At 41.7% G+C, this 27,721-nt stretch overlaps 1 protein-coding gene and 1 long non-coding RNA gene across 8 annotated transcripts in view; one reads left to right on the top strand and one right to left on the bottom strand.

Annotated features, from left to right (window-relative positions):
- LOC142658775 (uncharacterized) overlaps window positions 1-27,721 on the top strand; it is a 322,308-nt gene that overhangs the window by 145,328 nt on the left and 149,259 nt on the right. The window lies entirely within an intron of this gene.
- Window positions 1-27,721, bottom strand: part of KLHL13 (kelch like family member 13) — a 74,160-nt gene that overhangs the window by 32,257 nt on the left and 14,182 nt on the right. For 2 of the 7 annotated variants that reach the window (XM_075835972.1, XM_075835971.1), the window contains exons 3-4: window positions 3,345-3,486; window positions 69-201 (exon numbers count right to left, since the gene is read on the bottom strand). In XM_075835972.1, coding sequence (XP_075692087.1) covers window positions 69-201; window positions 3,345-3,486 — 275 coding nt within the window. Of the gene's footprint in view, window positions 1-68; window positions 202-3,344; window positions 3,487-18,445; window positions 18,991-19,078; window positions 19,228-19,828; window positions 19,848-27,721 lie in introns of those variants that run through there. The other 5 variants (XM_075835970.1, XM_075835968.1, XM_075835969.1 and 2 more) reach the window with 5 other exon arrangements.

Here is a 27,721-nt window from a genome sequence, read left to right as displayed (position 1 = left end):
TGTAGAATTGGGGTTTGTCATTAGTTTTACATTATCTGCACAGATGATGATTCACAATAATATATCACCTGTAAACATGGCTTTGAAGTAATCGCTTGACGACGCCATCATAGCTCGATGAACTGGAAAGATTTCATCCCCATCACCCGGTACTAGAGTAACATCACAAAGCAAGCCTTCTATTCGTAACTGGTCAAACCCCTGTAAATCAAAGAGGAGAAGGAGAGAGAAAAAAAAATAAGAGACAAACGAAAAAGAATGAACACCAATATACCAATCAGATCAAAAATCAAGAAAATTATATATGAAAAACTCCAACATGGGAGCGTAGATCAATTTACAAATGATCAAGTGAGATATATCTATATCTATATACACACACACACACACACACACACACTATCTATTTTAAATAACCTTTTCGCTATGTAATAAATCTTAATTTAGTTTTTCTGTTTTCAGAGTTCAATAAGCGGCTGCTATACTGATGCGTCTCTTTTTAAAGGGTAACTAAACATTCAAACTTCTGACGGATGAAGTGCTTGTGTGAGCACAAGCCGCTTAGTTTCTGTTCGGCTTTTTCCAGGAATTAATGAAGCGGGGTACGGACTCCAAAGAAAGTCTGAGCCCGTGCACCGCTACATCAGCTATCCGGAAAACGAAGCGGCTCAGCGCTCACACGAGCACTTCTGCCACTTTGTTTTAGCGATTGGTGGGGGTCTCAGTGCTTGGGCCCCCATCAATCAAAACTTCTGAAATGTCGCCATGACAGGTTCGAAGTTTGTTGAACATTTAGTTACCCTTTAATGCCTTAGGGTATAGGACCCACATATAAGCATGTGGGCGCCTCTAAAACTCTGTTCACTTGCGGTAGTCAATGGCCCATGATTTTTCAGGGTATTACTGATAGGGCTTCAGCCATATGCAGAAGCCGCTATGTGGGTCTGTACCCTAATGGTGTCCCGGTTTGAATGCGCTGTGGATCTGATTGATTGACTGACTGTGGATCTGATTAGCTGCCCTGAGTATTTACAGAAGCATTAATATGATCTTTTGAAAACATATGGCACAATATATATGTATTATTATTTATTTTTTTTAAACTGCAGAGCAATCAGCAAAAAAAAAAACTGCAAAAAACTATCAAAGACATACTGCTTAATTAATGGTGGAGAGTCCTTTTAAATATTTTGTAGTACTGTGTCAATGAATTATCAATTATTCTTAGTACTGCCACGAAGGCTCTGTTCACATCATGAAGTTAATGGGTTCCATTGGGCGCCACATGCACACCGAACGCAGATATGAACAAAGCCTTCTCTCAGGTCCTTTAAAAATCTTCAACACAAACTAGCAGATGGTCAAAATAATCTGTCATTTATACATTGATACATTATACTTCGCTAAAAAGGAATTCAATATGATGATCTTCAAGTTCAGTAGATTAATATCCGATACTTTAGAATAACAGAATATATTAAAAATCAGTAGTTTTACCGCATGAAAACCTGACAGATCAATAGTACTACACTTTATTGGATTATGGCACATCTGTATCTTTGTACTGAATACAGCGACATCTCACAGCTGTCATTTACGACAAGTTCTTGCAAACACACAAGTAAACTAAATGCCACAAGGAGCTGGCATGACTCTCTCCACTGAACAGGAAGTCTATGCGGCAGAGTGATAGAAATGCTCAAGAACTTAAATGGTCACTAACTTAACAAACTTTGCACAAATCAATAGCGGGATATATGAAACTTTTTAATAAATCTTACTAGAGAAAAATGCCTCTTATGGCACTTCTACCACCACCACCACCACCTCCCTTCGTCCTAACTTTTCACTTACTCTGAATTTAGTGCTAAATCGGTCTCAAAACAAGACGGACTATCAGCTCAATGAAGGATCAGGCTACAGATGCCACATGTACTCTAGGAAGAGGAGAGGAACAGGAAGGAATAAAGTAAGAGACACACACTGACGCTGCTGCAGCTTTTGTTAAGTGTTTTACCTCACCCTAGTGCTGGATTCACAGCTACACTGCTGTATAATGTCTTCCATGTTGTTGCGGTTTCTGAGGGTGTGCTACAAAGAGATAGGAGAGCAGGAGGTACTCTGCTATATATGTGCAATGTGTTGGAGGCATGATAGCAGTTAGGCTATAGAAGATAGGCTTAGGCTATGGATAGAGAAAACTGCTATACAATGAAGAATACAAGTCATATAATGGCCAGAAACAGTGTTATGTACACAAATGTAACAGATTCTGAAAAGTCAACTGAAATGGAAAGGGATTACGTATTAAGTATTTAAAGGGGTTTTCTTCTAATGATTATCACCTATCAAAAGGATAGGTGATAAAAATCTGATCGTGTGGGTCCAACCCCTGGGCCTCCCACCGATTCAGAGGGCCCTATGTGAACGTGCACGCTCGGCCACAGCTCCACTCACTTCCTTTACGGCTGCCAGAGATGGGGTCGGACCCCCACCGATCAGGCATTTACCACCTATCCTGTGGACCATATCGGAAATACACCCTTTCTGGATTTTCTGTATAGACAGTGTAGCAGGATCAATGAATAGGAGTTAAATCGACAGAGAAATTTCAAAAATTATTACAATCTCCAGAAAGTGATGGAGTAAAGCCCAATCTCCCAGAGTTACCAGGGAGATGCATACAAAGCCTTATTTGTGTGTATAGTGTTATCTAGGCCTCCAAAAGTAGAATAGAGCAGTCATTAAAACCCCTTCCCTTTGCTGACCCTGTCTGAGTCTACACAGCAAAGCTGATCACGGAGCTGCTGAAAACAGGAAATGTCAGGCTGTTATGGTTTCTCCACTAGTTTGCGTGTAAGCTGCAACATTTTTGTAAAAATTAAATTTCTTTAAATGTCATCTTTTCTTTACTATCTGAAGGGAGAGCAAAAGAAGTCAGAAACACCATAATAACCCAATACAGTTAATTGCTTGACATGTCAGCCTTGAAATGGTGAATAAGATAAGCCAGTCACGTGAACTGGAAATCAGATAGCACATACTAGTGGTGAACAAGTTTACCATCTAGTAAAGTACGGTTCTGCTGCTTACCACATTACAAACATGGCAAACACACAAAGCATTAATATTTCTCTTAGTAATAAATGCTACATATACAGTAAATCTCCTTTAATATACTATCATACTTCACATAATGTGGGTTTACACAAACGCAAAAGATAAAATTAGAAATTCCTCTCAGCAAGGTGATACATTAAATGGTACTGTATTGTTAAAAAAGGTGGGCATTCCACAAAACCTTATATTAAAAATTCATTATCTGAACACTTCCCTTGCCATACCTGTAACACCACTGAACTATGAGTATTGCTGGTGAAGAAGCGAGTGGTGCCCGTCTTTGAAGACTGGAGATGAGCAGACACACCCATATCGGTGCTCCCAAGAGAGACTTTCAAGTGAGGGTCCTCCTCTTCCACCAAAGATCTGAAATAAAAAATAAAATTGTAAACAGACTAAATTGTTTAGATCAAATAACACTAAAATACACGTACGCAGGCACACACTGTTTGGAAAGGATTGTGGAGCAGGCGGGTTAGTAGTTATAGTTAACCAACCACAATATGAGCAAACATAAGGAGAGGGGGGAGTATACAACGATGACACTGTATGCTACTATGTAAAAAGCTTAATATTTACCACAAGCAAAAAGTAAAATAAATATCATACAGTTGTGAAAAAGTAAGGACACCACATGTAAAATTTACTATATGTGGACATATCAAAATTGGACCTTAAAGCGTAAGTACATTCTTTAAAAACGTTCGACATGTCATAGGGACATGTCAGAAGTTTTGACTGGTGGTGATCCAAGCAGAGACCCCCATCGATCTCTTTAATGAAGCGATACTAAGCGCTTAGGTAAGCACTGTGCCACTTCATTTCTGACCGGCTTTCCTTGGAATTCCGAGCGATTGGTGTACGGGCGCAATAGAAAGTCTGAGTCCTTTTGCTCGGAAAAGCCATTTCCTTCTCACAGTTTAACAAAACAAGTAAAAGCATGGATCTAAATCCCATCAAGATACTCTGGAGGGGGGGGGGATGTGAAAAAGGCTGCGAATGCAGGAAGACCCTCACATTCCACAGCTGAAAAGTTATCCATGAATTATTTGTGTTTACCTGCTTGCCACCGCCGCCGCTTTAAATTTTAGTTTTCTCCTCCCCGCCTTTCAAATGCCACACATTTATATTTCTCTGTCGACATAGGAGGGCTTGTTTTTTTGCAAGACAAGTTGTAGTTTTTAATGGCACCATTTAACGTGCCACATAATATACTGGAAAACTGAAAAAACAATGTGTGGTGTGGAATAGGAAAAGACCGCTATTCCTCCATAGTTTTTACGGCGTTCACCGTGCGTTAACTACATCTTAACTTGGTAATCATTTTTTAAATTGGGCTTATAGAATATTCAAATTTTTTGAGTCACTAAATTTTGGGTTCATTAACTTACCATAATCAACATTAAAAGAAAAAAATGCTAGAAATAGATCAGTGTGTAATGAATCTATACAATATAGGAATTGCACATCGAGAAGGACCAATATATAAAAATTTTTGTACAATACTAAAAACTTTATTTAACGGTTTTACATTATTTTTTTTTAGCCACCCCTAGAGGATTTGAAGCGGTTGTTTGTTCAACCGTGGCATCTAAGTGGTTAAACGGACGGATTTACACGAGCGTGTGCAAAAGGTACTTAACAGCTACCTTAACAGTGTCAGCCGTGTATGATGCGTGATTTTCGCGCAGCCGCCATCATTATGACACGGTTTGTAAACAGAAAAGCACGTGGTGCTTTTGTTTTCATTCATACTTTTTACTGCTGTTGCTCGAATCACGCGCGTCACACGGAAGTGCTTCCGTGTACTGCGCGTGATTTTCAAGCACCCATTGACTTGAATGGATGGGTGATACGCGAACAACGCACAAATATAGGACATGTCGTAAGTTTTACGCAGCGGACATACGCTGCGTGAAACTCACGGACAGTCTGCACGGCCCCATTGACTACATAGCTCCGTGTGAGGAGAGTGAAAATCACGCGCGTTACACGGACCTATTATACGTTCGTCTGAATAAGCCCTAAGAGTCATCTCCGATTTCGGACGTTACAGTGAAGTATCAACTGTAACATAAATCCGAAAACCGCTAAATATGGTGCGGGCTCAGCTTGTGAGCTCGTTCTATACTCCCCTTTGCGGACCATGACGTACAGTTCCGTCAAATGTCAGGTAGAGGTTAAAAACTGACTAACAGTAAACATTTACATGGGGTGTCCTTATTTCTTCACACGACTGTACATACAGCCAACATTTGGAAATTCAAAAGTATTTCTTTGCTGCCCATGTGAGAAAGGCATTGTAATATTCAATAACCCAAAATAAAATGCTCGACTGAACTTATTAAAAATGGTGAACGTCAAAGATTGTGCCTCTCCCCGTAGTGCTTTATTAGAAGATCTTATTTCTATGCAATATGAAAATTTTCATACTTGAAGAAATTGCCCAAAACCAAGAAGATTTAAGATAAATATAAAATTCTATGAATATTTTTTTTTTTTAATCTGCTTTGTTAGATCATCTTTTTTGTACTGTCTGGATTTATTTCTTTCCCTATGAAAAACATACAAATTTAGAAAATAAGAACAAATTTAAATAAAATGCTCACTTAGGGGGGAGTTCACACTAAGTTTTTTGACGAGTTTGACGCGGAAACCGTGCCGCAAAACGGCCGAAAATGCCTCCCATTGATTTCAATGGGAGGCAGAGAAAGTAGCAGAGAACGTAGCGAAAAGCGGCGTGCAGGAAGAGCAAAATCTGCCTCAAAATTCCAAACTGAATTTTGAGGCAGATTTTCCTCCTGCACAAAACAGTGTGAAATCTGATGAACCACAAATTTATATTAAATGATTTTCTGTATGAAAAAGTTTTAAATTACCACCTTTCTAAAGTAAATTTAAAAAAAACAAAAAGCACACAAGAGCCAGTGTTAGCCCTTACTCACACGACAGGGTTTCCCTAATGGGGCTATTCACACGACCGATTTTTTGACGGGCTGGGAAACCGGCCGTCAAAAAATGGGACATGCCCTATAGAAGTCTATGGGGCCGGGTAATACACGGCCATCACTGGAATGTGTCCCGAGTGACGGCCGTGTCTAACGTCGCTCGCTTTCTCCTCCTCACAGCGCAGAGTGCATGTGAGGAGGAGTTTATGCCATTCAGACGAAGCGCTGTATGCTGGGTACTGTGTGGCAGGGCCAGGGTGTACATCAGGTGGAAGGGGGCCCTGCGCTGGCTCCCTTCCCCTGCTCGTTTTAAAAGCACCCTGGCCGGGCGAATCAGCAGCCGCCTTTCCGTGCGGGCGCTTCTTCAGGCATCGCTACCACTATAGCAGCCATAGCGGCGACACCTCCCGTGGCCGATGGCGCTGCTAGCAGCTGCTGTGGCTGCTACTGCTGTAGCGATGCCACTATAGCAGAGCAGGGAGGAATCTCCCTGCTCTGCTAGCCACACTTTAGCTCCCTGAAAGAGCAGAATCCCTGTGTGTTCGGGGATTCCGCTCCTGGACAGAGCGCTTGATGTCTCTGTCCATATATGGACAGTGACATTAGGGGCAACTCCTGAAGCGGAATCCCCGAACACTCTGTGACTGGGGATTCCACACCAGGAGAAGCCAGTAAAACGTTCAGTGTCCATAAATGGACACAGACGCCAGGGGCTTTTCCTGAAGTGGAATCACCGGCCACATGGAGATTCCACTTCAGGAGTTACCGCTGATGTCACTGTCCAGATATGGCCGGCCCGGAGCGGATGCAAACCGGCCGGGAAAAAACGGCCCAAATCGGCCGATTTTATCGGCTGACACTCAGACCCCGTCATGTAAATAAGGCCTTACACAAATAAAAAACAACCTGAGAAAACAAATAGAAACTTAAAAAGGCTATGCACACCTTTGAAAAAGTTATTTTTTTATATATATAAAAATTACTATGAGATGCAGCTGCTTTGTATCCCGTATCAGTCAGGTCAGCGGCACTGATGGGTTAAGGAACAGCGGGTTCTACGTGTCGAACACGCAGGATTGAGCGGTTACTGATCACATCTAAGTTCATAACTTAGATGTGATCGATAAGAGGTGGATCAGGACCCGCTGTCGCTGAAACGGTCACTGCCGCTGACCTAACAGATTCAGGTCTCAGCACAAGACACAGCTGCTCTGTATACAGGATACAAAGCAGCTGCATCTCAAAAAATTAAAAATAATTGTTAAAAATTAGAAAGTTGCACAAATCACACTGAAAAAATAATTTAACTGTTTCAAAAAGGTGTTCATATTCTTTAATGCAGTTATTTAATAGCGACAAAAAAATAAAATTAAAAAAAATACGTTTGCACCCCAAAATAGGTGGGGCAAAAAAAAAAAAAAAAAAAAAAAAAAAAAAAATTCAAAAAATTCCAAGGTGTTGCTTGGTTTGCAGTACAGGGTGGGCCATTTATATGGATACACCTAAATAAAATGGGAATGGTTGGTGATATTAACTTCCTGTTTGTGGCACATTAGTATATGGGAGGGGGGAAACTTTTCAAGCTGGGTGTTGACCATGGCGGCCATTTTGAAGTTGGCCATTTTGTATCCAACTTTAGTTTTTTCAATGGGAAGAGGGTTATGTGACATCAAACTTATCGAGAATTTCACAAGAAAAACAATGGTGTGCTTGGTTTTAACGTTACTTTATTCTTTCATGAGTTATTTACAAGTTATGGGTGACATTATGGGTGTCAGGTCCGAGCATTCTTAGATGAACAGTTTCCTGGAAAGTGGATTGGTCGTCGTGGGCCAGTTGAATGGCCCCCTAGGTCTCCCGATCTGACCCCCTTAGACTTTTATCTTTGGGGTCATCTGAAGGCAATTGTCTATGCTGTGAAGATACGAGATGTGCAGCAACTGAAACTACGGATACTGGAAGCCTGTGCTAGCATTTCTTCTGTGGTGTTGCTATCAGTGTGTGAAGAGTGGGAGAAGAGGGTTGCATTGACAATCCAACACAATGGGCAGCACTTTGAACACATTTTATAAGTGGTCAGAAACTTGTAAATAACTCATGCAAGAATAAAGTAACGTTAAAACCAAGCACACGATTGTTTTTCTTGTGAAATTCTCGATAAGTTTGATGTCACATAACCCTCTTCCCATTGAAAAAACTAAAGTTGGATACAAAATGGCCAACTTCAAAATGGCCACCATGGTCAACACCCAGCTTGAAAAGTTTCCCCCCTCCCATATACTAATGTGCCACAAACAGGAAGTTAATATCACCAACCATTCCCATTTTATTTAGGTGCATCCATATAAATGGCCCACCCTGTACATTAGAAATTATAAATTGTAGAAAGTCTACTACCAATATTCACTAGTAGCCATACAGGTTTGAGAGGATAAAAGCACACTGATATAAATGGGGAATGTGAGAACAATTAATTTTTGTTGGCATGGTCTCCCTCCATCCCCAGCGTTACGCCTGGCTTTTCCACAATAATCTACACCAATTAATGGTGTACAAAAACGGTTTTAGGTTAACACATATTATTTTGTGCAGATTCATTACAAATTCAGGCGGTTTCTGAAAGCCCAACGAGCCTTCAATAAAAACACCAAAACGATCTCATAATATAAATCCTCAGTAACAGGTATAAAGAATATTAGCTGCCAACCCCAAAACCCTGCTGCCAAGTGAAGACGTTAATTATGCGCTCCAAAAGAGGAGATGGAAAAATCCCAAGCTCCAGGCAGCCAATGTGCTTAGAAACTTGCTTCTAGCACTCAACTTTTTGAATTGTTTATATTAATGTCTATGGGAGATTTCATAGTCTGGCTACAAGAGGAGGAAAAAAAAATAAAAAAACCCCACTTACCTCAAAGTCTATTGAGGAAATTGTGGGAACATGGAAAAAAAGTATCTAATTTAATACAGTTTACACAATTGCTTTGCAAAAATGTTCACTAACGAATGTATTTGGACATGGTGTGGCGACATCCATAGTCAGTTTCTAATCTATTTTCTTATCGATCATGTGTTAAATTTAGGTAAACGTTACCCAAGTTAAAAAAAACACATTGGTCCTGCTAAACCACAAACCCTAGAACGACACACAAGAACGTTGTATTCCCATCTTTCCTAATGTCTTACCTTGCATCAAAGGCAGGAGGGTAAGGTGCTCAGCCCCACGGCTCAATAACTCAACTAAATGTAATACAGAGCAGTCAGACACATAAACGTCACACTGCAACAGTTAACTGACTCATCTTGCGGTAACTTGAGTAAAACCGGAAAGAAGGTGTTCAGGAAGCATCTACTTCCCTAACGCTTTTTAGATGCTCAAGATAAATATGTTGACAGAAAACAACGTACAGCTAAAGAGCACAAATTGGGGTCACTAGAAAACAGCCAGGCATTATACGCTGTATAGACATGGGCAAGACAAGAGCGGTCAGGACAGGGGATCAATTGCAATTTTTTACAAACATTTCTGATATGACAGCTGCAGTGGACAGTTCCCACTTCTCTTCTGGACATCAGTACAAAATGAACACTGAAAGATAAATGGTTGTGTAACAGGGGGAAGAAAAACAAAACAAAAATAAAAAACCTCATACATTGTAACAGCTTGTATTCTGCTGGCGGAGCTGCAAGGCAACTTCAACGTATTTGCTAGACTACAATTAGAATACACTAGGGGTGGAGATTGGGCAGAATCATTTTTGTAAAGCGACTTACACCTACAATTAGGTTGGAGACTGGGTGTCTTATACTGTACAGCACTGTTTGGTTGGTCTGCGTTATAGGTGTGTTGGATACCGCTCTGCAGGCTTGGTGTCCACACTGGTTGGGTGGTCATGGGGGCGGTGAACGGCACAGATGGTTTTGAGGCAGCTAGGCTAAAAATCAACCACTTAATCCTGTACGAGACATCAAGATTTTATGCTGTCACATTGCAATAAGTGAGGGGGAAACTGCCAGGACCCCCACCGATCCAGAGATTGAAGACTCTGCAGCACCTCGGCCCCTTCGTTTTTTTCCCTGCACAGATGTGCTTCTGGCCACCCACTGTGCAGTAAGCTGCAACACAGCTCCATACCAGTGAATAAGGCCAGGCTGGAGTACCCTTCAGAGCCGGTGGCCAGGAGCGCCATTGTGCAGTGAATACAAGAGCGGGAGGCAGCATTAAATCAGTGCTGGAGCCCCTTCATTTTCAGAATCAGTGGGGGTCCCAGGAGTCTGTCCCCCCACCGATCACTGAAATGGCATACCCAAGCGATATGAGAATACTTTGTGTAATGGCACAATAGGACAACATATTTATTTTCTTTTCCCCCCCCCAATTAATGTGACTTGACCCTTTTCCTATAATGCTCATAATCCCATACCAGGAGATCAGGTGCCAAGGCATACAACCTGAGTGAGAGACACCCATCGTTGACATCCATATGCGCCAATTAGACATACTGTATAAAGGGTCAGTTCACACGTAGAGTAAATACTATGGAACTTCCGCAACGCAATTAGTTGCGAAAAATCGGCAGCAAATACAGTAGCAGCGAAGTGGATGAGATAAAACAAATGTGTAAATACTGAGCGAAAAAAAAACGCTTAGAAATTGACCTGCGGTGCGTAATTTTTATTAATTCCGCAGCACATCAATTGTATTTGCGTAAACGCTGCTTATTGGTCAAGGGTTTTTCCCCATTGAAGTCAATGGGGAGGTAAAACCCGCAACAAATAGTTGTTGCTTTTTTTGTGGCGGGTTCTCAGCGATTCCGCCGCAAAAAACGCTACAGAAAAAAAAAAAAAAAAAACCTTATACTTCTCCAGGCCAGCCTCCATGGATGACATTTAATCCCATGTGACCGCTGCAGCCAATCACAGGCTGTAGAGGCGGTCACATGGGATGAAACGTCATCCCAAGGAGCCGATCTGGATGATGTCATAGGGCCGGCCTCCTGGGATGACGCTTCATCCCATGAGACCGACGCTGCAGCCAATCACAGGTTGCAGCGTTCTCCTGGGATGAAACGTTTGGTGCCATTTTTCGCCAGGAATTCCCTGCTGCGCACAGGGTGGATAAAAACACGTGCTTTTACGCAGCGTATCCGCCCCATGTGAACTCAGACTTCGGGTATGTGCACACACAGAACAAAAAACATCTGAAAATACGGAGCGGTTTTCAAGGAAAAACAGCTCCTGATTCAGACTTTTGTATTCAAAGTCGTGTTTTTCGTGGCGTTTTTTGTATAGAGTATGAAAAACGGCTCCAAAAACGTCCCAAGAAGTGACATGCACTTTTTCGCAGCCGTTTTTCAAAACGGGCACGTAAAAAAGTGGCCCGTCTGAACAGAACGCAGTTTTTCCCCCTTGAAAACAATGGGCAGATGTTTGGAGGCGTACTGCTTCCGATTTGTCGGCCGTTTACGGCACCAAAAACGTCCGAAAATAAGCCGTGTGAACATATACTAACAGTGAGAATTGAAAAAAAAAAAAAAAATGGACGTCCAAAATAAAAGGCACCTCAACTTAAATTCAATAAACTCTTTATAATAAACCAAGGCAACATCCTTAAAAATAATCAGTACTGGATACATCCCAATAAGAAGGACCCTTTCCAATGGTCCACCATCACTATATATGGGTAAAGTTGCCAATTTGAGCAATCCCAAATGATCACACACAACCTTTCCCGTATTACTCATTTGCACATAGTGGTTATCAATGGTTTAGTTATTTATGTATATGTATTCCTTTTCCTGTAGGTCACACTGCTATACAGACAAAAGTGATTGGTTTTTTTTTCGTGTTATTTAGTAAATCATGGCACTATGCACTTAATTTTGGTAATTTGTTTTAGAACGGACAATGCTTTTTTGGGTACACAAAGTATGAATGTATTTGTTTATATTTTTTGGTTATTAACTTCTGAGGTTTATGCGTTACGTTTACCCATATGTAGTGGGGTGAGCCCATCAGGGAGGGTCCTTATTAGGATAGACCCGGTACTAGGATTATTTTTAAATAGTTTTTCTTAGTGTGGTCTTAGTTTGTAATAAAGCTTTTGGTATTAAATTTGAAGTGGAAGTTTAGTGCCTTTTTTGGATGCCTCTGTTTTTTTTTGTTTCAATTATCACTATTTCAGGTTTTGTGTATTTATATGTGCACCTCGTCTAGTGTTACCATTCATGATAATTAGGATTGTGCTCTACCTTGATTGTATAGGCTACTAATAAGGCCTAGGGGTTTCGGGCACAATAATGGAGGTCTTGTACTGCTAAAATAACCATAGTACTTAAAGGAACACTGGGGAAAACGGATGTGTTACGTCTAGTTATGTTATAATGTGCAGGGCCTGAGAGGAAGGTACATGACACGAATCAAAGAAAAATTGAAAAAAAATAAAAAAAAAAACACACCAAAGAACGGAGACGTTGTTTATCAATAATTAGTGCAGGGCAGTCAGTCAATCTTAGTAACCAGACACCAACTCATTTTCAGAGGCCGGGTTCACACATAGCGTAAACACTATTTTCACAACGTATTTCATTGCGGAAAATCTGCAGTGTAACACAGTACCAGCAAAGTGGATGAGATTTGAACAAATCTCATCCACACTCTGCATTAAAAAAATATATATATATACACCGGAAAAAACTGTTCATAAATTGATCTGTGGTGCTTTTTTTTCTTCATCTGCAGCATGTCAATTTATGCTGCGGATTCTCTGCTTTCTGTTGCAGTTTTCCCAATCTAATTCAATGTGAAGGTAAAATCCGCAACAAATAGATGTTGCGATTTTTGCAGCAGAAAAGTGTCTAATTTGCAAATAAAAGAAAAATAATCTTATACTTACCCAGAATTTTGTGCTTTTTCTAGGGTGGCCTCCTGGGATGACGTTTCAGGTCGTAATCCCAGGAGTAAGGGCTGCGGGACATCCAACGAACGTGTAACCATGGCTACGGGCAAGTATACCGTTTTTTGTTTTTACGTGCAGTTTTCCATAGAGGAAATTCCGGACGAAAAACTGCTCCACAATTTGGTGACGTTTTCAAGCCGGAATTCCCTGCAGGGACCAGGGCGGTTACGCGGTGTACATTTTACACATGATATCTGCCCTGTGTGCACATACCTCAGTTTTGATGAACAGAGCCCAGTATATCTGGAGTTTTCCTTTAAGAGAATTTAGGTTGGCTGGTGAAAACTCCCATAGACGAATAGAAAACAGCCCAAAAAGTTAGGCACCAGCTTTCAAGGTGATTTGGCAGCATGGCTATGGGATTTGTCCAGTCCTTACATATTTGTACACAATGCTGGTTCTGCGTGCTGGAATTAATTATAGTTAAAGCAAATTACAGCACACAATTATAGAACGGATAACCACACCTCATAAAAGAAACGTCCTGGTGTAGAATGGCAATATAGATAGATATATTCTATACCCAAAAAGGTTTCCAGAAGCAAAGCCAGGGCATAGCAACACAATGTACATAATAAAAATACTTACAGCGCGTAAACATTACGTTTAGTATAATGCATTTCATTTTTCATGCTGGCAGAGAGTGGGCTTAGCAAAAACAACAAGAACTGCATATAGAACAAGGTATAGAATATATTTTTGGGGACAGGTAGTCAGCGGATGATACATCAAGCTGCAACCCCAGTTAATTTAAAAGGTAGCAAAGAGATTATACAAATCAATATCATAAGCTGCAATGTAAAATGACTGTAGAAGTGAGGATTTGGAAACGCATCCCATGGCAATTTATCATGTAGCCGAAGGCCAGGACCCTAATGATCTATGTGAAAGCAATGTGGAGACCTGTCATAATGGAAGACACACAGAGCAGACAAACTACACATCTAAAAGATGTATTTTTGGAAACGAGGAATAAGGACAAACGGACACTGGGCCCAGAAACTGACCCAAACGTCCATCAGAAGACCACCACATTTGAGGACGATTACTTGCCACAAGGGTCTATTTCTATTTGACTTCATTGATCATATGTCCTGTGTGTGCAATGATAACGCAGTTTAACGTTTTCCCAGGTTATGTTCTTTGGAATGGTGGTGCATAGCAGTGTCGATCTTCCCCTCTAGTCATGATGTGCACATGTTCTGTATAGATGAAGGCTGGGCCCTCACAATCATTTCCTCTTGGGCCCAAGGAAACCCAACTCTATACTGGGCATTATGTGCATTGACAGCAATGCCGCAGACCTTTACTATGTTCCCATGCAAATTACTAGTCCAGGGATCACAAAGTGGAGCTTTCCTTTAAATTTCGGTTCTCACATGCTGCAAGTGCAGACAGGCTAGCTTCACTAAATACATGCAAAATAACAATAGCAACCTCATCTGAATGCAGCACCACACGTCAATGAGTTATTGAACAGTACTGCGAACTCTTCCATTCACACTGATGTCATGGGTTCCATTTTAACAGCATCCATAATGGATATGACAGATCCACCAAGTTTTGGTTTTTTTCTTTGTGATTTGGCAGAAGAGTTCAGTGTGAATGAGGTGCCATTGCTGGACCTGCTAATGCTGGTGTTCTCTGCCAAATCGAGCTGCACGGTGCTTGACTGAGAGCACAGGTCCTACTACAGATAGTCGGGCCCTCTTGCCACCCTCATGGGTCTGCTTCCGACAGTTGGGTTAGAAACATGCACACCAGTAGCTCCGCTGGAGGTCATTTTGTAGGGCTATGGCTGTGCTCCTCCTCGTATATATCGGTCCTGCTGAGGAGGTCCTTGTGTAACGGCCCATGCTGGTATCTGCTCCATGCTTGATATATAAGTTTTGGATGGCGTTTGGAGAGTTGATACCATCATTAGAAAGGAGCACTTTTTGGGCGTCCTAAGCGAACCAGAGTTTGGGGACATTTAGGAGCAGTAGTTGAAGCTGAAGTCAGAATCTCAGGAAGTCTTCTCAAAGTTTTTTTATTGGCTTATACCAGCTGATAGACAGGGTTCTAACTTACAACGCTCCTCTCCAAACTCCTTTTCAGCTGGATGATCGGCACAGTCTTCAGCCCCCCTATAATCTGCCTCAAGGAGCTATATAGTAGGAGGAGTTTAGTATGCATAAGTTTAACCCTATAAGGGAACCTCAAATCCTTTGTGTAAAGTTTCTGTCTCACTACACTTTAATCCATGATTAGCCATTTTTGCCAGAGCACCCATAGGTTCAAACATCCAAAATGATCTTCCCAACTCTAACAAAGCATCAAACTGTTAGTGGCTCGTCTCCTGTTCCGATTTTCTAATAGCTGACGACAGATTCACACTGCATCAATAACGCATGAAGATGAACTAGGAACTCTACTTGGCCCTACCCCAGCAGGAATGTCTACTATGGTGCAACTGAAGCAATAGAATATATACTTTTTTTGTACCTAGAGTTTTACCTCTTGAGAAAATGCAGCAACTCTTTATTCGTGTACACAGGTGGCAGTGGAAACGCCATGCATTTGTCTATTTTGCAGACACTAATCCATGGTGCCATGTAAACAAGCTGACATGGAGACCCTTATGTATCTACATGCATAAGGGGTAATAATTATTAAACATCCCCAATAGTTATATGCTGGGCTCAAAAACGGTCTTGTGTTACCCTAACCTCAAGAGGAGGAAGAAGGAGGGTGTTCTCGTAAATTAAAGCAGCAGGAGGCTGCCGCAAATTGAGGAGATGTAGGAGCAACTGTTTGAGATGCTGCTTAACCGGTCAATATCAGGACTTTTAAAGAAAAACGTACAAACCCGAAAAAAAAAAGCCCAAAAGCAGACACCATATGGAGATGACTGGCCCTCACTGCTGGATATAGTATATAGTGGATGATCCGACCACACTTGCTAGCACTGAAGACTGATCACATACACGCTGCACAGCCAGAAGGTTCCAGACACATCCAACATTCGATCTATATGGACTCCATAGTATTAACAAAGACAGTACTAGAACTGGTGCTTCAAGAAACGATGCATAAAATTAAGACCGAAGGAAAATAGGTCATAAGGACCAGAAATTAAAAAAAAAAAAGTGTACATGGCCCCAAGTGGCATCTCATCATGAAAATTAGGTCACGGGCACACAAGACAACACACACACACGGGGTAATCTACTAAAAAAAAAAAATAGCCAATTAACGCAAAATTAAGAAAACACCAGAACAATACTGGTTGGTATGAAAGGAACGATGTATCTCCCATAAAATAGTACAGGGAAAGGGTTTGGTCCAGGAAGAAGCTCAAAAACATCAAGAAAGGAGTAGAAGGAATCTCTCCATGGATGACACACATGATGGGTGGTTCTGGACTACAACACCAATACTGTCCATACTACACCCTGTACATTGGAAAATTCAAACCAGATACCAAATATTTTTTTTGTATTACAGACGTCAAATGTAGCTGACCACAACGCCTACTATGAAATGAGCAAGACTTCTCTGAACTGACACCTTGCCTTGAAGGCTTTTGTGGTCACCACATGTATATGGCTTCTTCATATTTCATGAAATACGCAGAAATATATGCATTTGGCCACCCACGTACACAGTCCTAGAATATATCCTAAACCGGTACCTGCACAGGGGAATGTAGCAATGCAGGAGTACCAAGATAAAGGGTTTGCTTCTGCCAGATATTCTGCACTTTTAGTTTATATAAAGTGAAGTCTATCTCTAAATCTAACGGTCTACAGTCTTACGCAAATTAACTTGCAATTAATCTAAGCAGAATTTTTGTTCCTCATGGTGAATAATGTTTGTGAACCCAACTGAACCAAGTCTCTGGAGAAGTCAGAGGAGCAGCAAAGCATTAATACCATAGTGTTTGGTTTCTGTTCACCAGACGAGTCAATGGATCAGCGATTACGGAGGGGTCCAACAAAGGGTTAATAAACCAATCTCCCGTAACGTGACTTATCCCCTCACTAACATTATAACAAATGCAGAAGATGGGCGACACAGCTGTCATTGTACACTGTCTAGCGGTAAAGGGCTCCTTTCTTGGCGTCATTCATCTTAACCCATTAACCACACTGGGCAGCACCTGCATTCTGCTTCTTCTGTTGCATGACAATTTCAAAAGACAATGAGGATAATCTACAACATAAATTGATTGAAAAGGTCATGGATGTAACAGCACAGAACTGTATAAAAGTAGTGACAATATAATTAACTCCATTATAAATATACAACTCCGCTCAAGAACTATAAACTCCGGTGCTCACTCTCCCCTCTGGAAGCTGAGATATGGGGAGCTGTTTGACAGTCCTGACACCGTAGAGCTGACTATAGCGTTCGACAGGGTTTTTATTTCAACAAAAAAACCGTATGAAGGATTAAAAAGTCATTTTAGTTAGTAAACCAGCTCTAGTGTGAAGACCCCAAGTGTAATATTGGGGTTAACCGCAGTCACATGTGAATCTTCAGATTCTGTGCAAAGAATCGAAGATTTTGAAGGAAGACTTTGTATCCTAGAAGGTCACTGCAGACACCTTGAGCATATAGGTATAATTTTGTCATGAAAGGGGCAATAAAGGTTATGCATAGACATCGCATGTGTATACAACATTTTATAACCACATGAATCCGCTTATGGCTCCACATGCTTTACGGAAATACTATTGTAGAAAGAAAACTAGAACCGGATTGCTCTATAGAATACAACTTCATTAGATATATTATTAGAGAAAAAGAGAATATTATAGTTTACAAAGACATAAGAAATGGTTCATAAAAAGTACAAGACACAAACTGGAAACACAGCATTACATTGCAGTAGCTATACAGACACACATGCTCCGCTTTACATACAACTAATAAAAGGTATAGGAGGACAGTAAACCTGGTCACGTCTTATAAATCATGAGTACACATGATTTATGAAGGTTTATTGGCACGGTACACAAACTGGACACATCACCGGTCAAACAATGGCCGTTATGGTTTGCCCAAAGAAAAACCATAAAAAGGTATAGGATATCCGTCCACCTTACACAAACTGAAACACCAATGGTTGTTTAGGGAAACTTACACTAAGCTTAAGGATGGACCTTTTTTCAATGTCGAATACCCAATAATGAATGTAATTTTTTTTGCAGAATATTTCGAAATCCACTAATTAAATCCTAGTAATCTGAATAATAGATTACATCCGAGAATAACTTTCCTCTCCATGAATCTCGCTTGCAACGTCTTGCTTTTTTTTTTTAAAACAAAAAAACAAAACAAACTTTAGAATAATGCAAAATGCCAGTGCTGCATTTTGCCCAGAGGGTATTCCCTTGAATGAAAGCCCACCTTAGATTTCCTCATGTCTCTCACTTACATGTATGCTGGAGAAAGCAGCGATGACCTGGATGTTTTAAGCACGGGAACGGGAAATTTCCAGATAGCAGGAGAGCTGGTTTTCCATTTCAATGGCATGTTGTCACCACGGTACTACAATAACAGCAAACAGCGTTTCCATAACAGACTACCGACTAGGACTTCCATCCCACACACTACTGACATGGCAGTGGCTGCTGCCGCTCTGCACACAAGTAAATGACTGCCAATGCCCTCCAACCGATGCTTGCAATCTGTAAAATGGGGTTGCCAGGCATTGCCTTTTAAATCCTCCTGTCCCCTAAAGCGATCTGATGAGTCTATCGTTCTACCTCAACAATAGTGCCACCTCGTCAGGGAAGCGTTGACTGCAGTGGATAGTAAGGAGATGGGAGAAGGAGAAAAAAAAAAAAAAAAAAGTCAACCCCGCACTGCACACAGCAGTACAATGCAGCTTTATTATAAAGCAGCTAAAATGATAGCAAATGCAAATAAAATCTTGATTGTAATGGAATTCCACTAAGGACACTGCAGCACTTTAATCAAGCACCCACGGATCTAAGCTTGATTTCTATCCAATACAGAGGGTGGGAAAGAGGTGGGGGGGGGGCGATTTGCATAAAACAAAACATACCTACTCAGAATACACTTGTCATCCTCTGAACAATCTTCCTTTGAGCTGCAACAATACAAATGGGATAGAAATCTCAGCATAGCCTTAGGCCAGGGCTAGTGAGTGATCAGTGGCTAAATTCAGCAGCCTGTCTTCCTCTGGAGCAAGCTCTGGTCATACAATGCAAGATTGCCATTATGAAGGGGGGAGAAAAACACCAAAAAAATAAATATATAAATCAGTCCTTTTAATCCTTCACTGGGACGGAAAATTGCAAAGATGAAGGGCTGGACATGTCTGCATAGTGCACGGCTGTGATGGCTCGCTCATATCCCTAGTCTTTGGCCACATTCTGGAGGAGAATCATCCTGGCCGGCTAACATGCTGTAGGTTCAGGGATATCTCAGTCTTCTGCAGCAGAGAAGCGTGCTCTTAATAGCAGTCCTTGTAGGGACGTTATCAACAATCTGATTCAATCCTCCCCCCTCCCCCTGTACAGATCACAAATTGCCTAAAGTAGTGACAGGGAAGCCAGGCATGCAGGTGTCCATCTGGGGGCTACTCTGCAGCTCCGGGGTCTGTCTGCTGACTGATGGCAAGATTGGGGGCAGCGGATAAACATGCAATTCAGGCTACTCGACAGAAAGGGATGGTGTGCACCAGCTAATTGTCAAACAAAAGAGCATCGGATTCATTACAGAAGCCCCCTACTGACTGTGTGCCCTGCAATACCACGGCCATGTGTTCTATATGATCTACTGTATATATTACCATGGCTATGTCCAGTACATGTGAAGATCCTCTGCAATCCAGTCCTAGTGAAGGCAATAGATATCCAGCTGCCTATGATAATCTATCTCCACTATGTATGTGCTTGTCATTGTAAATTACTTCACCTGGATACAATAGACAAATAAAAAATAAGATAGAATACGAGATGCTGTAGGAGTCATCTTACTGTAAGACTCATATGTACAATATTATAGATAAACACCAGTCATCCAGACACTAAAATGAATAATTGTAAATAGGTTTTCACAGAACTGTTCATACGTATAACAAAAAGATATCGAATCAGCTTCAATAGGAGTTGGAACCTAAAGAATAGCTATAAATACCGTATTTGCGCTGCATGGAATAATGCTTGCAACAAAAAAATAAACGCAAAATGCTCGTAAATACAGCCCCTGAGCCATGAAAACACGGTCACTATCCAAATATAGAAGTACAAACGTAATCGTTTTATAGACGGGAAGCATCAGAAACTAATTTAAAGGAGCAATCAAGGGTTAAACATAGATTGTCTAGTGTTGGGTTTGGGGGGGCGGTGCATGACAGAGGAGAGAATCCCTACGTCATGTGCCGCCTCCTCAGACCACATACTAGGCATGACATTGTCCTTTAGAAACAACATTCGAGGACTTCTAGATGATCCTAGAGGGACTTCCAGGGAATCAAAGACTCCAAAAAAGTCATAAAATGCTGTTGCAGCTAAAACTTCAAGTCTCCTGGCCTAAGCACATCGGGACAATTTTCCAAATGTCTACTATGCTGCCACCACACAAATGGTGGATCCTCTAGCCCGGAGTCTAGCGTTCGACTAAACAGATATAAGAGTTGCGCAACAAATGTGTGACTGAAGCCACCGTATCAACGCGTTAAACTTTAGAAGAAGTTTCTTTTGCTGCAACTTTCATGCATTAGATGCCCTCCAATGACAATTAATGCTAGTTGAATGCATCTGTCATGGTCGCAAGTCAGTCGTGAGTCTACGATGTAATTTCCTGTAGTGGAGAATAAGACGTGTGACTGAGGTACGCATAAAAGTTGCAGGGGCAAAGCGCAACTTATATGCAACATTAAGGCCCAATGCACATGAACGTGCTTTTGCGGCCCCAATTCCCCCGAAAATCCATGGGAGAATTGCGGTCCCATTCATTTCTATGGGGCCATGCAAACCGACCGTAGTTTTTACAGTCCATGCATGGCCCGGGAGCCCAGAAAGAACGGACATGCCTTATTACGTCCGTCTTTTGCGGTCCGGGCTCATTGAAAATAATGGCCGGGGCCATGTGCATGGCCCGCGATTTGCGGGCGGCTCGTGGCTGACAGTCCGAGCCGGCCGACTCGAAAATCATGGCCGTGAACATGGCTACGGTCGTGTGCATGAGGCCTAAGGCACACTGACTACCGTGTTTCCCCGAAAGTAAGACAGTGTCTTACTTTCTTTTTATCCCCAAAAGCCCCACTATGTCTTACTTTCGGGGTATGTCTTATATTGGAAAAAAATTGTCGAATTATTTTTTTTTTTTTCACAAACTTTATTTAACTGTTTTACATTTTTTTTTTTTGTCCCACCAGGGGACTTCACTATGCGATGTGCCGATCGCATATATAATGCTTTGGTATACTTAGTATACCGAAGCATTATTGCCTGTCAGTGTAAAACTGACAGGCAACCTATTAGGTCATGCCTCCGGCATCGCCTAACAGGCAGATGCTGAAGGCAGACCTGGGGGTCTTTGTTAGACCCCCGGCTGTCATGGAAACCCGACGGCGACCCGCGATTTGTTTGCGGGGGCGCCGATCGGGTGACAGAGGGAGCTCCCCCCTCTGTCAAACACATTAAATGCCGCTGTCACTATTGACAGCGGCATTTAATGGGTTAAACTGCCGGAATCGGCGCGCGCTTCGATTCCGGCAGTTGCAGCAGGAGCCAGGCTGTGTATAACAGCCGTGCTCCTGCCGCTGATTGAGACGTATGGAGAGGGGGGCGGCGCGGAAGTGGGCAGGAGGCGGCAATACCCCCGTGTTTCCCCGAAAGTAAGATATATGTCTTACTTTCGGGGTACGGCTTATATTAGCCGACCCCCCTGAAACCCCCGATACGTCTTACAATCGGGGGTGTCTTACTATCGGGGAAACACGGTAGTTGGCTATATGTCTATTCACTGTCTAAACACTTCAGTATTGTTAATGTGTTAGTATAAGACAGCACATAAGGATCTAGTAGGATCCTTATGCGCTGAGTAAATGAATGGAGAGGAGTGTATGAGGCTGATTGGTCACTGATTGGTTGGAGTCATACAATCCCCTGTACAATGCCCACTTGGTCTAAAGTAAAAATAGGCCCACTTGGGCATTAAGCAACTCATTAGCATAAATCTAAAATCGCTAATAAAGTGGTAAAAATAGATTTTTTTTAAAAAAATAAAAAGCACTGCTGTCACCTACATTATAGCGCCCATCTCCTTATGTAGGAGGTAGGGCACTTATAATGTGGTGACAGAGCCTCTTTAAAGAAGGGTCACTCCATTGTTTGGAATCGCCTTTTCAATGGCTACTACTGGTTCTTACCAGCCACCGATGCCCACTGCAAACCAACTGAGTCCAAGCACTTAACAGGTTTCAAAATGGTGTTGTGCCGACTACCTTGCACAACCACAGTAGGTAAGTGTATATAGAACCTCTTGTTTGTGCACTCTCCTGTCTACCTGTCAATACACCCCTATGATATTACCTTAGAGGAGCGCCTGTCTCTCCTTTTTTTGCCTACTCTATTATTTACTTATGAAACGGTCATAATTTGTACAAAATATCATCCGAAGGGTTCCCAATTGTTTGATCTGGTTGACTAAATTTAAATGCAAGCAGCCCAATAGCCCCTGACGGCAGCTGTAAAGGAAATGAGGATCGGATAGGTTGAATTTTAACACGCAGATCCTTTTTTCTGTCGGGAAGTAAGGTGCTAGCAATCTTTACAATAAAATCTTTATCTGAAATTGCACTTTTATGGAAGTGAGGGTAGATCGCTGTTGGCCGCCGGTTATCCTATGTGTATGGCATGCTTTATTAGGCAACACCTAATGGTGGATATACATAAAAACGGTGTATAGAACAGCCTCAAAAGGCAAATAAAACAAAATATGTATTTTAGCTTAGAAAAAGGGCAAGTCTCAATATTGTTCCACATTTATCCCAGCAGTGTGAAAGTAGCCAACAGCATTTTTTTATGCATGTGAGATACTTAGCAGCTTTTCTGCACAATTTTAAGCAATATAACACATGCAATACCAAAAATAAAGTGTTAAAAAGAAAAAAAAAAACTGAAAACGACAGTATGGAACATGCGCTCCAGTAGACAATGCACTACAGGATACACGTGGTTAGCAAAAATAATAAAACTAAAATAAAAGTAACTGTAATGGCCAGGTAAATATTAAAAGTGGACTAATAAATTGCTCAAATCCTCTAAAGGCCACTCTACCGAATATAGAAATAGAGACGTTTTTGCCAATCTATAATGGAAACAGGCGTATGAGGACACAAAGTTCTACTGTAAAAGGAATTGAAGTCTGAACGCGAGTATGCTAACAATAACTCACACTGCACATAACACACAAACAGTTATTTACAGGGACCCTCCAGATAAAATCCTAGCAAGGAGATGTAAATGAAAAGGAATAGAATCACTTCATCCAGCTTAAAGCACCACCTAGAGGAGAGAAAAGAACAGCAAATACAGTGCTCAAGCAAGAGTACACAACGCAGGCAAACAAAAAATAGCATGACATTGTCAAGATATACAAATCAGTCGAGGTTGTGAGAGTCAATTATTCTGGGTATAGGAGGGAATAAAATGCAGTAATTTGTAGTTCTCAACCTCTGACTACATGAAAACATCCTTTATCATTGTTTTTTCTGGGGTATCAGTTACCAGATTAATGAAAGATTTAAAAAGTATTTTGAAACAAAATTTGAGAATTATTTTTTTAGCGCAACTGTTTGACATGACACACTTAAGTCAGGCTATTTTTGGTGATGTGGTTCTAAAAGTTCATCCTTACTAATCCAAATATTCTGTTTAACCAAGTTGGGGGATCCCCAAACAGTAGGCATGAGATTATATAGGCTCCCACAGGAGGCGGACAAAATAAAATAACAGGGGTAAAGCGTTTTGGAATTACTGGTCTAAAAACACAATAGGCCCAGTAAAGATATATGCATGTGTGCGCATATATATATATATATATATATATAAAACACACACACACACACACACACACACACACACACACACACACACACACACACACAGTGAAGGAAATAAGTATTTGATCCCTTGCTGATTTTGTAAGTTTGCCCACTGTCAAAGACATGAACAGTCTAGAATTTTTAGGCTAGGTTAATTTTACCAGTGAGAGATAGATTATATTAAAAAAAAACAGAAAATCACATTGTCAAAATTATATATATTTATTTGCATTGTGCACAGAGAAATAAGTATTTGATCCCTTTGGCAAAGACGACTTCATACTTGGTGGCAAAACCCTTGTTGGCAAGCACAGCAGTCAGACGTTTTTTGTAGTTGATGATGAGGTTTGCACACATGTTAGATGGAATTTTGGCCCACTCCTCTTTGCAGATCATCTGTAAATCATTAAGATTTCGAGGCTGTCGCTTGGCAACTCGGATCTTCAGCTCCCTCCATAAGTTTTCGATGGGATTAAGGTCTGGAGACTGGTAGGCCACTCCATGACCTTAATGTGCTTCTTTTTGAGCCACTCCTTTGTTGCCTTGGCTGTATGTTTCGGGTCATTGTCATGCTGGAAGACCCAGCCACGAGCCATTTTTAATGTTCTGGTGGAGGGAAGGAGGTTGTCACTCAGGATTTGACAGTACATGGCTCCATCCATTCTCCCATTGATGCGGTGAAGTAGTCCTGTGCCCTTAGCAGAGAAACACCCCCAAAACATAATGTTTCCACCTCCATGCTTGACAGTGGGGACGGTGTTCTTTGGGTCATAGGCAGCATTTCTCTTCCTCCAAACACGGCGAGTTGAGTTAATGCCAAAGAGCTCAATTTTAGTCTCATCTGACCACAACACCTTCTCCCAATCACTCTCAGAATCATCCAGATGTTCATTTGCAAACTTCAGATGGGCCTGTACATGTGCCTTCTTGAGCAGGGGGACCTTGCGGGCACTGCAGGATTTTAATACATTACGGCGTAATGTGTTACTAATGGTTTTCTTGGTGACTGTGGTCCCAGCTGCCTTGAGATCATTAACAAGTTCCCCCCGTGTAGTTTTCGGCTGAGCTCTCACCTTCCTCAGGATCAAGGATACCCCACGAGGTGAGATTTTGCATGGAGCCCCAGATCGATGTCGATTGACAGTCATTTTGTATGTCTTCCATTTTCTTACTATTGCACCAACAGTTGTCTCCTTCTCCTTCTTACTTATGGTTTTGTAGCCCATTCCAGCCTTGTGCAGGTCTATGATCTTGTCCCTGACATCCTTAGAAAGCTCTTTGGTCTTGCCCATGTTGTAGAGGTTAGAGTCAGACTGATTAATTGAGTCTGTGGACAGGAGTCTTTTATACAGGTGACCATGTAAGACAGCTGTCTTTAATGCAGGCACCAAGTTGATTTGGAGCGTGTAACTGGTCTGGAGGAGGCTGAACTCTTAATGGTTGGTAGGGGATCAAATACTTATTTCTCTGTGGACAATGCAAATAAATACATATAATTTTGACTGATTGTTTTTTTTTTTTATATAATCTATCTCTCACTGGTAAAATTAACCTAGCCTACAAATTCTAGACTACACCATACTCCTGTTGCCACTTATTTTCCAGAGGAAAAGGATCTGGCAGCTTAAGGCTATGTTCACACGGAGTATTTTGCAGGCGGAATTTCTGCCTAAAAATTCAGTTTGGAAGTTTGAGGCAGATTTTCACTGCGTTTTTCGCCCACGGCCATTGAGCGCCGCGGGCATAAAACGCAGTTAAATACGCTTTCTCTGCCTCCCATTGATTTCAATGGGAGGTCAGAGGCGTAAACGCCCGAAGATAGGGTATGTCGCTTCTTTCACGGGAGAAAACCGCCCCCGCCTCCCATTGAAATCAATGGGAGGCATTCTAGGGCCGTTTTTGAAAAGTTTTTGCGGCGCCGTTTCCACGTCAAAAAAAAAAAAAAAAAAAAAAAAAACTCTGAACACAGCCTAAAAGGGGTATACCCATCTCCGACATATCCACAGGATATTCCATTAATGTTCGAAAGAAGCTGGTCCCACCTCTGGGACCTATACCCATCTCTAGAACGGGACTCCCTGACCCACGTCCTACCTTTTGCCACTGGTCTCCGGCCACTATCTGACGAGGCGGTTGGGTTTCCCGGACACAGCTGAGCACATTTTGCTACTCCGTTTCCATAACTCCCATAGAACTCCAATGGAAGTTACAGAAACAATAGCACAGCGAGCCACGCTGTATCCAGTACGGAGGAGCTACAGAAACAATTTAGCTCGCTGTGCTACATGTTTCTGTAATTTCCATGCGAGTTCTGGAAACAGTATAGTAAAGTGCGCCCAGCTGTTATTGGAAAACCCGACCATCTTGTCAGACAGTGGACAGAGTCCAGCAACAGAAGACCGGATGGGGGTGTGGAACCCCGAGATAGGTGCGGGTCCCAGAGCTACAGTAGTACTTCATTTCTGCTCAATTTTTACGCAGCTTGTGGATAAGATTTGTTAAATCTCATCCACTATGCTGGACGAGCCCTTAAGAGGTACTAACACACTTACAAACATTTGTTTTTCTGATTGGATAGTGCATATTTTATTAAATAAAACATTACAATTTGTTTTAATTAAAAGCGTTGCACGATTTGTCTTCTGCAGCTCGTATATCTTACAATACAAGCTGCTGAATGCCGTTCAGTGCTCAGTCCGACAGACCAGCTTTCTTTCGGCTTCTCTCTAACCTTTTGCTCTCCTGAACGCTAGTTTAAGCTGAGATCTTATTTGACTTAGATTTATTTTCTTTGGTTGTAAAGTGGTCAGCTATAAATATCATTCAGGAAAGCAAAGAGAAAGGTTAGAGAAGCAAACAAAACGGTCTGATGGACTGAGCACTGAACGGCATCCAGCAGCTTGTATTGTATGACATACAAGCTGCAGAGGCAAACGGTGCAACATTTTTAATTAAAACCAATTCTAGATATGATTTAATAAAATATATACGATGCAATAATCATAAAAAAATGTACTGTATACAAAAGATATCCATAGCCTTTAAGGCTAGTGCTGCAAAGCTACATTGTGGTGGTCACAAGGTGCCGTAAAATGATGGAACGACAATGACTCGCTCAAGACCAAAATGTTTCCTTACGGGGAGAAAAGTCCCGCAAGAATTCAGATTGGTCGAAATGATTGCATTCGTCACGCACTGCCCACAACTATTTCCACTTGCAGGGAAACACTAAGGCCGTGCGAGCTGCTGTAAAGCTGTCTTTTTGCCGTTATTCACCGACAACCCATGGAGCCCCAGACTAAAATTCAACCTTTTCCAAGCCCTTCTTTTTAAGGGTATGTTCACACGGCCTATTTACGGACGTAATTCGGGCATTTTTGCCCCGAATTACGTCCGAAAATAGCGCTGACAAACATCTGCCCATTGAAAGCAATGGGCAGACGTTTGTCTGTTCACACGAGGCGTAATTTACGCGCCGCTGTCAAATGACGGCGCGTAAATAGACGCCCGCGTCAAAGAAGTGACCTGTCACTTCTTTGGCCGTAATTGGAGCAGTTATTCATTGACTCCAATGAATAGCAGCGCTATTTACGGCCGTAATTGACACGGCGTTCAAGCGCCTGCACATGC

This window comes from Rhinoderma darwinii, chromosome 8 (genome assembly GCF_050947455.1).
Source record: "Rhinoderma darwinii isolate aRhiDar2 chromosome 8, aRhiDar2.hap1, whole genome shotgun sequence".
NCBI lineage: Eukaryota > Metazoa > Chordata > Amphibia > Anura > Rhinodermatidae > Rhinoderma > Rhinoderma darwinii.
Note: the sequence above shows the minus strand (reverse complement) of the source record. Positions and strands in the feature narration are given on the sequence as shown.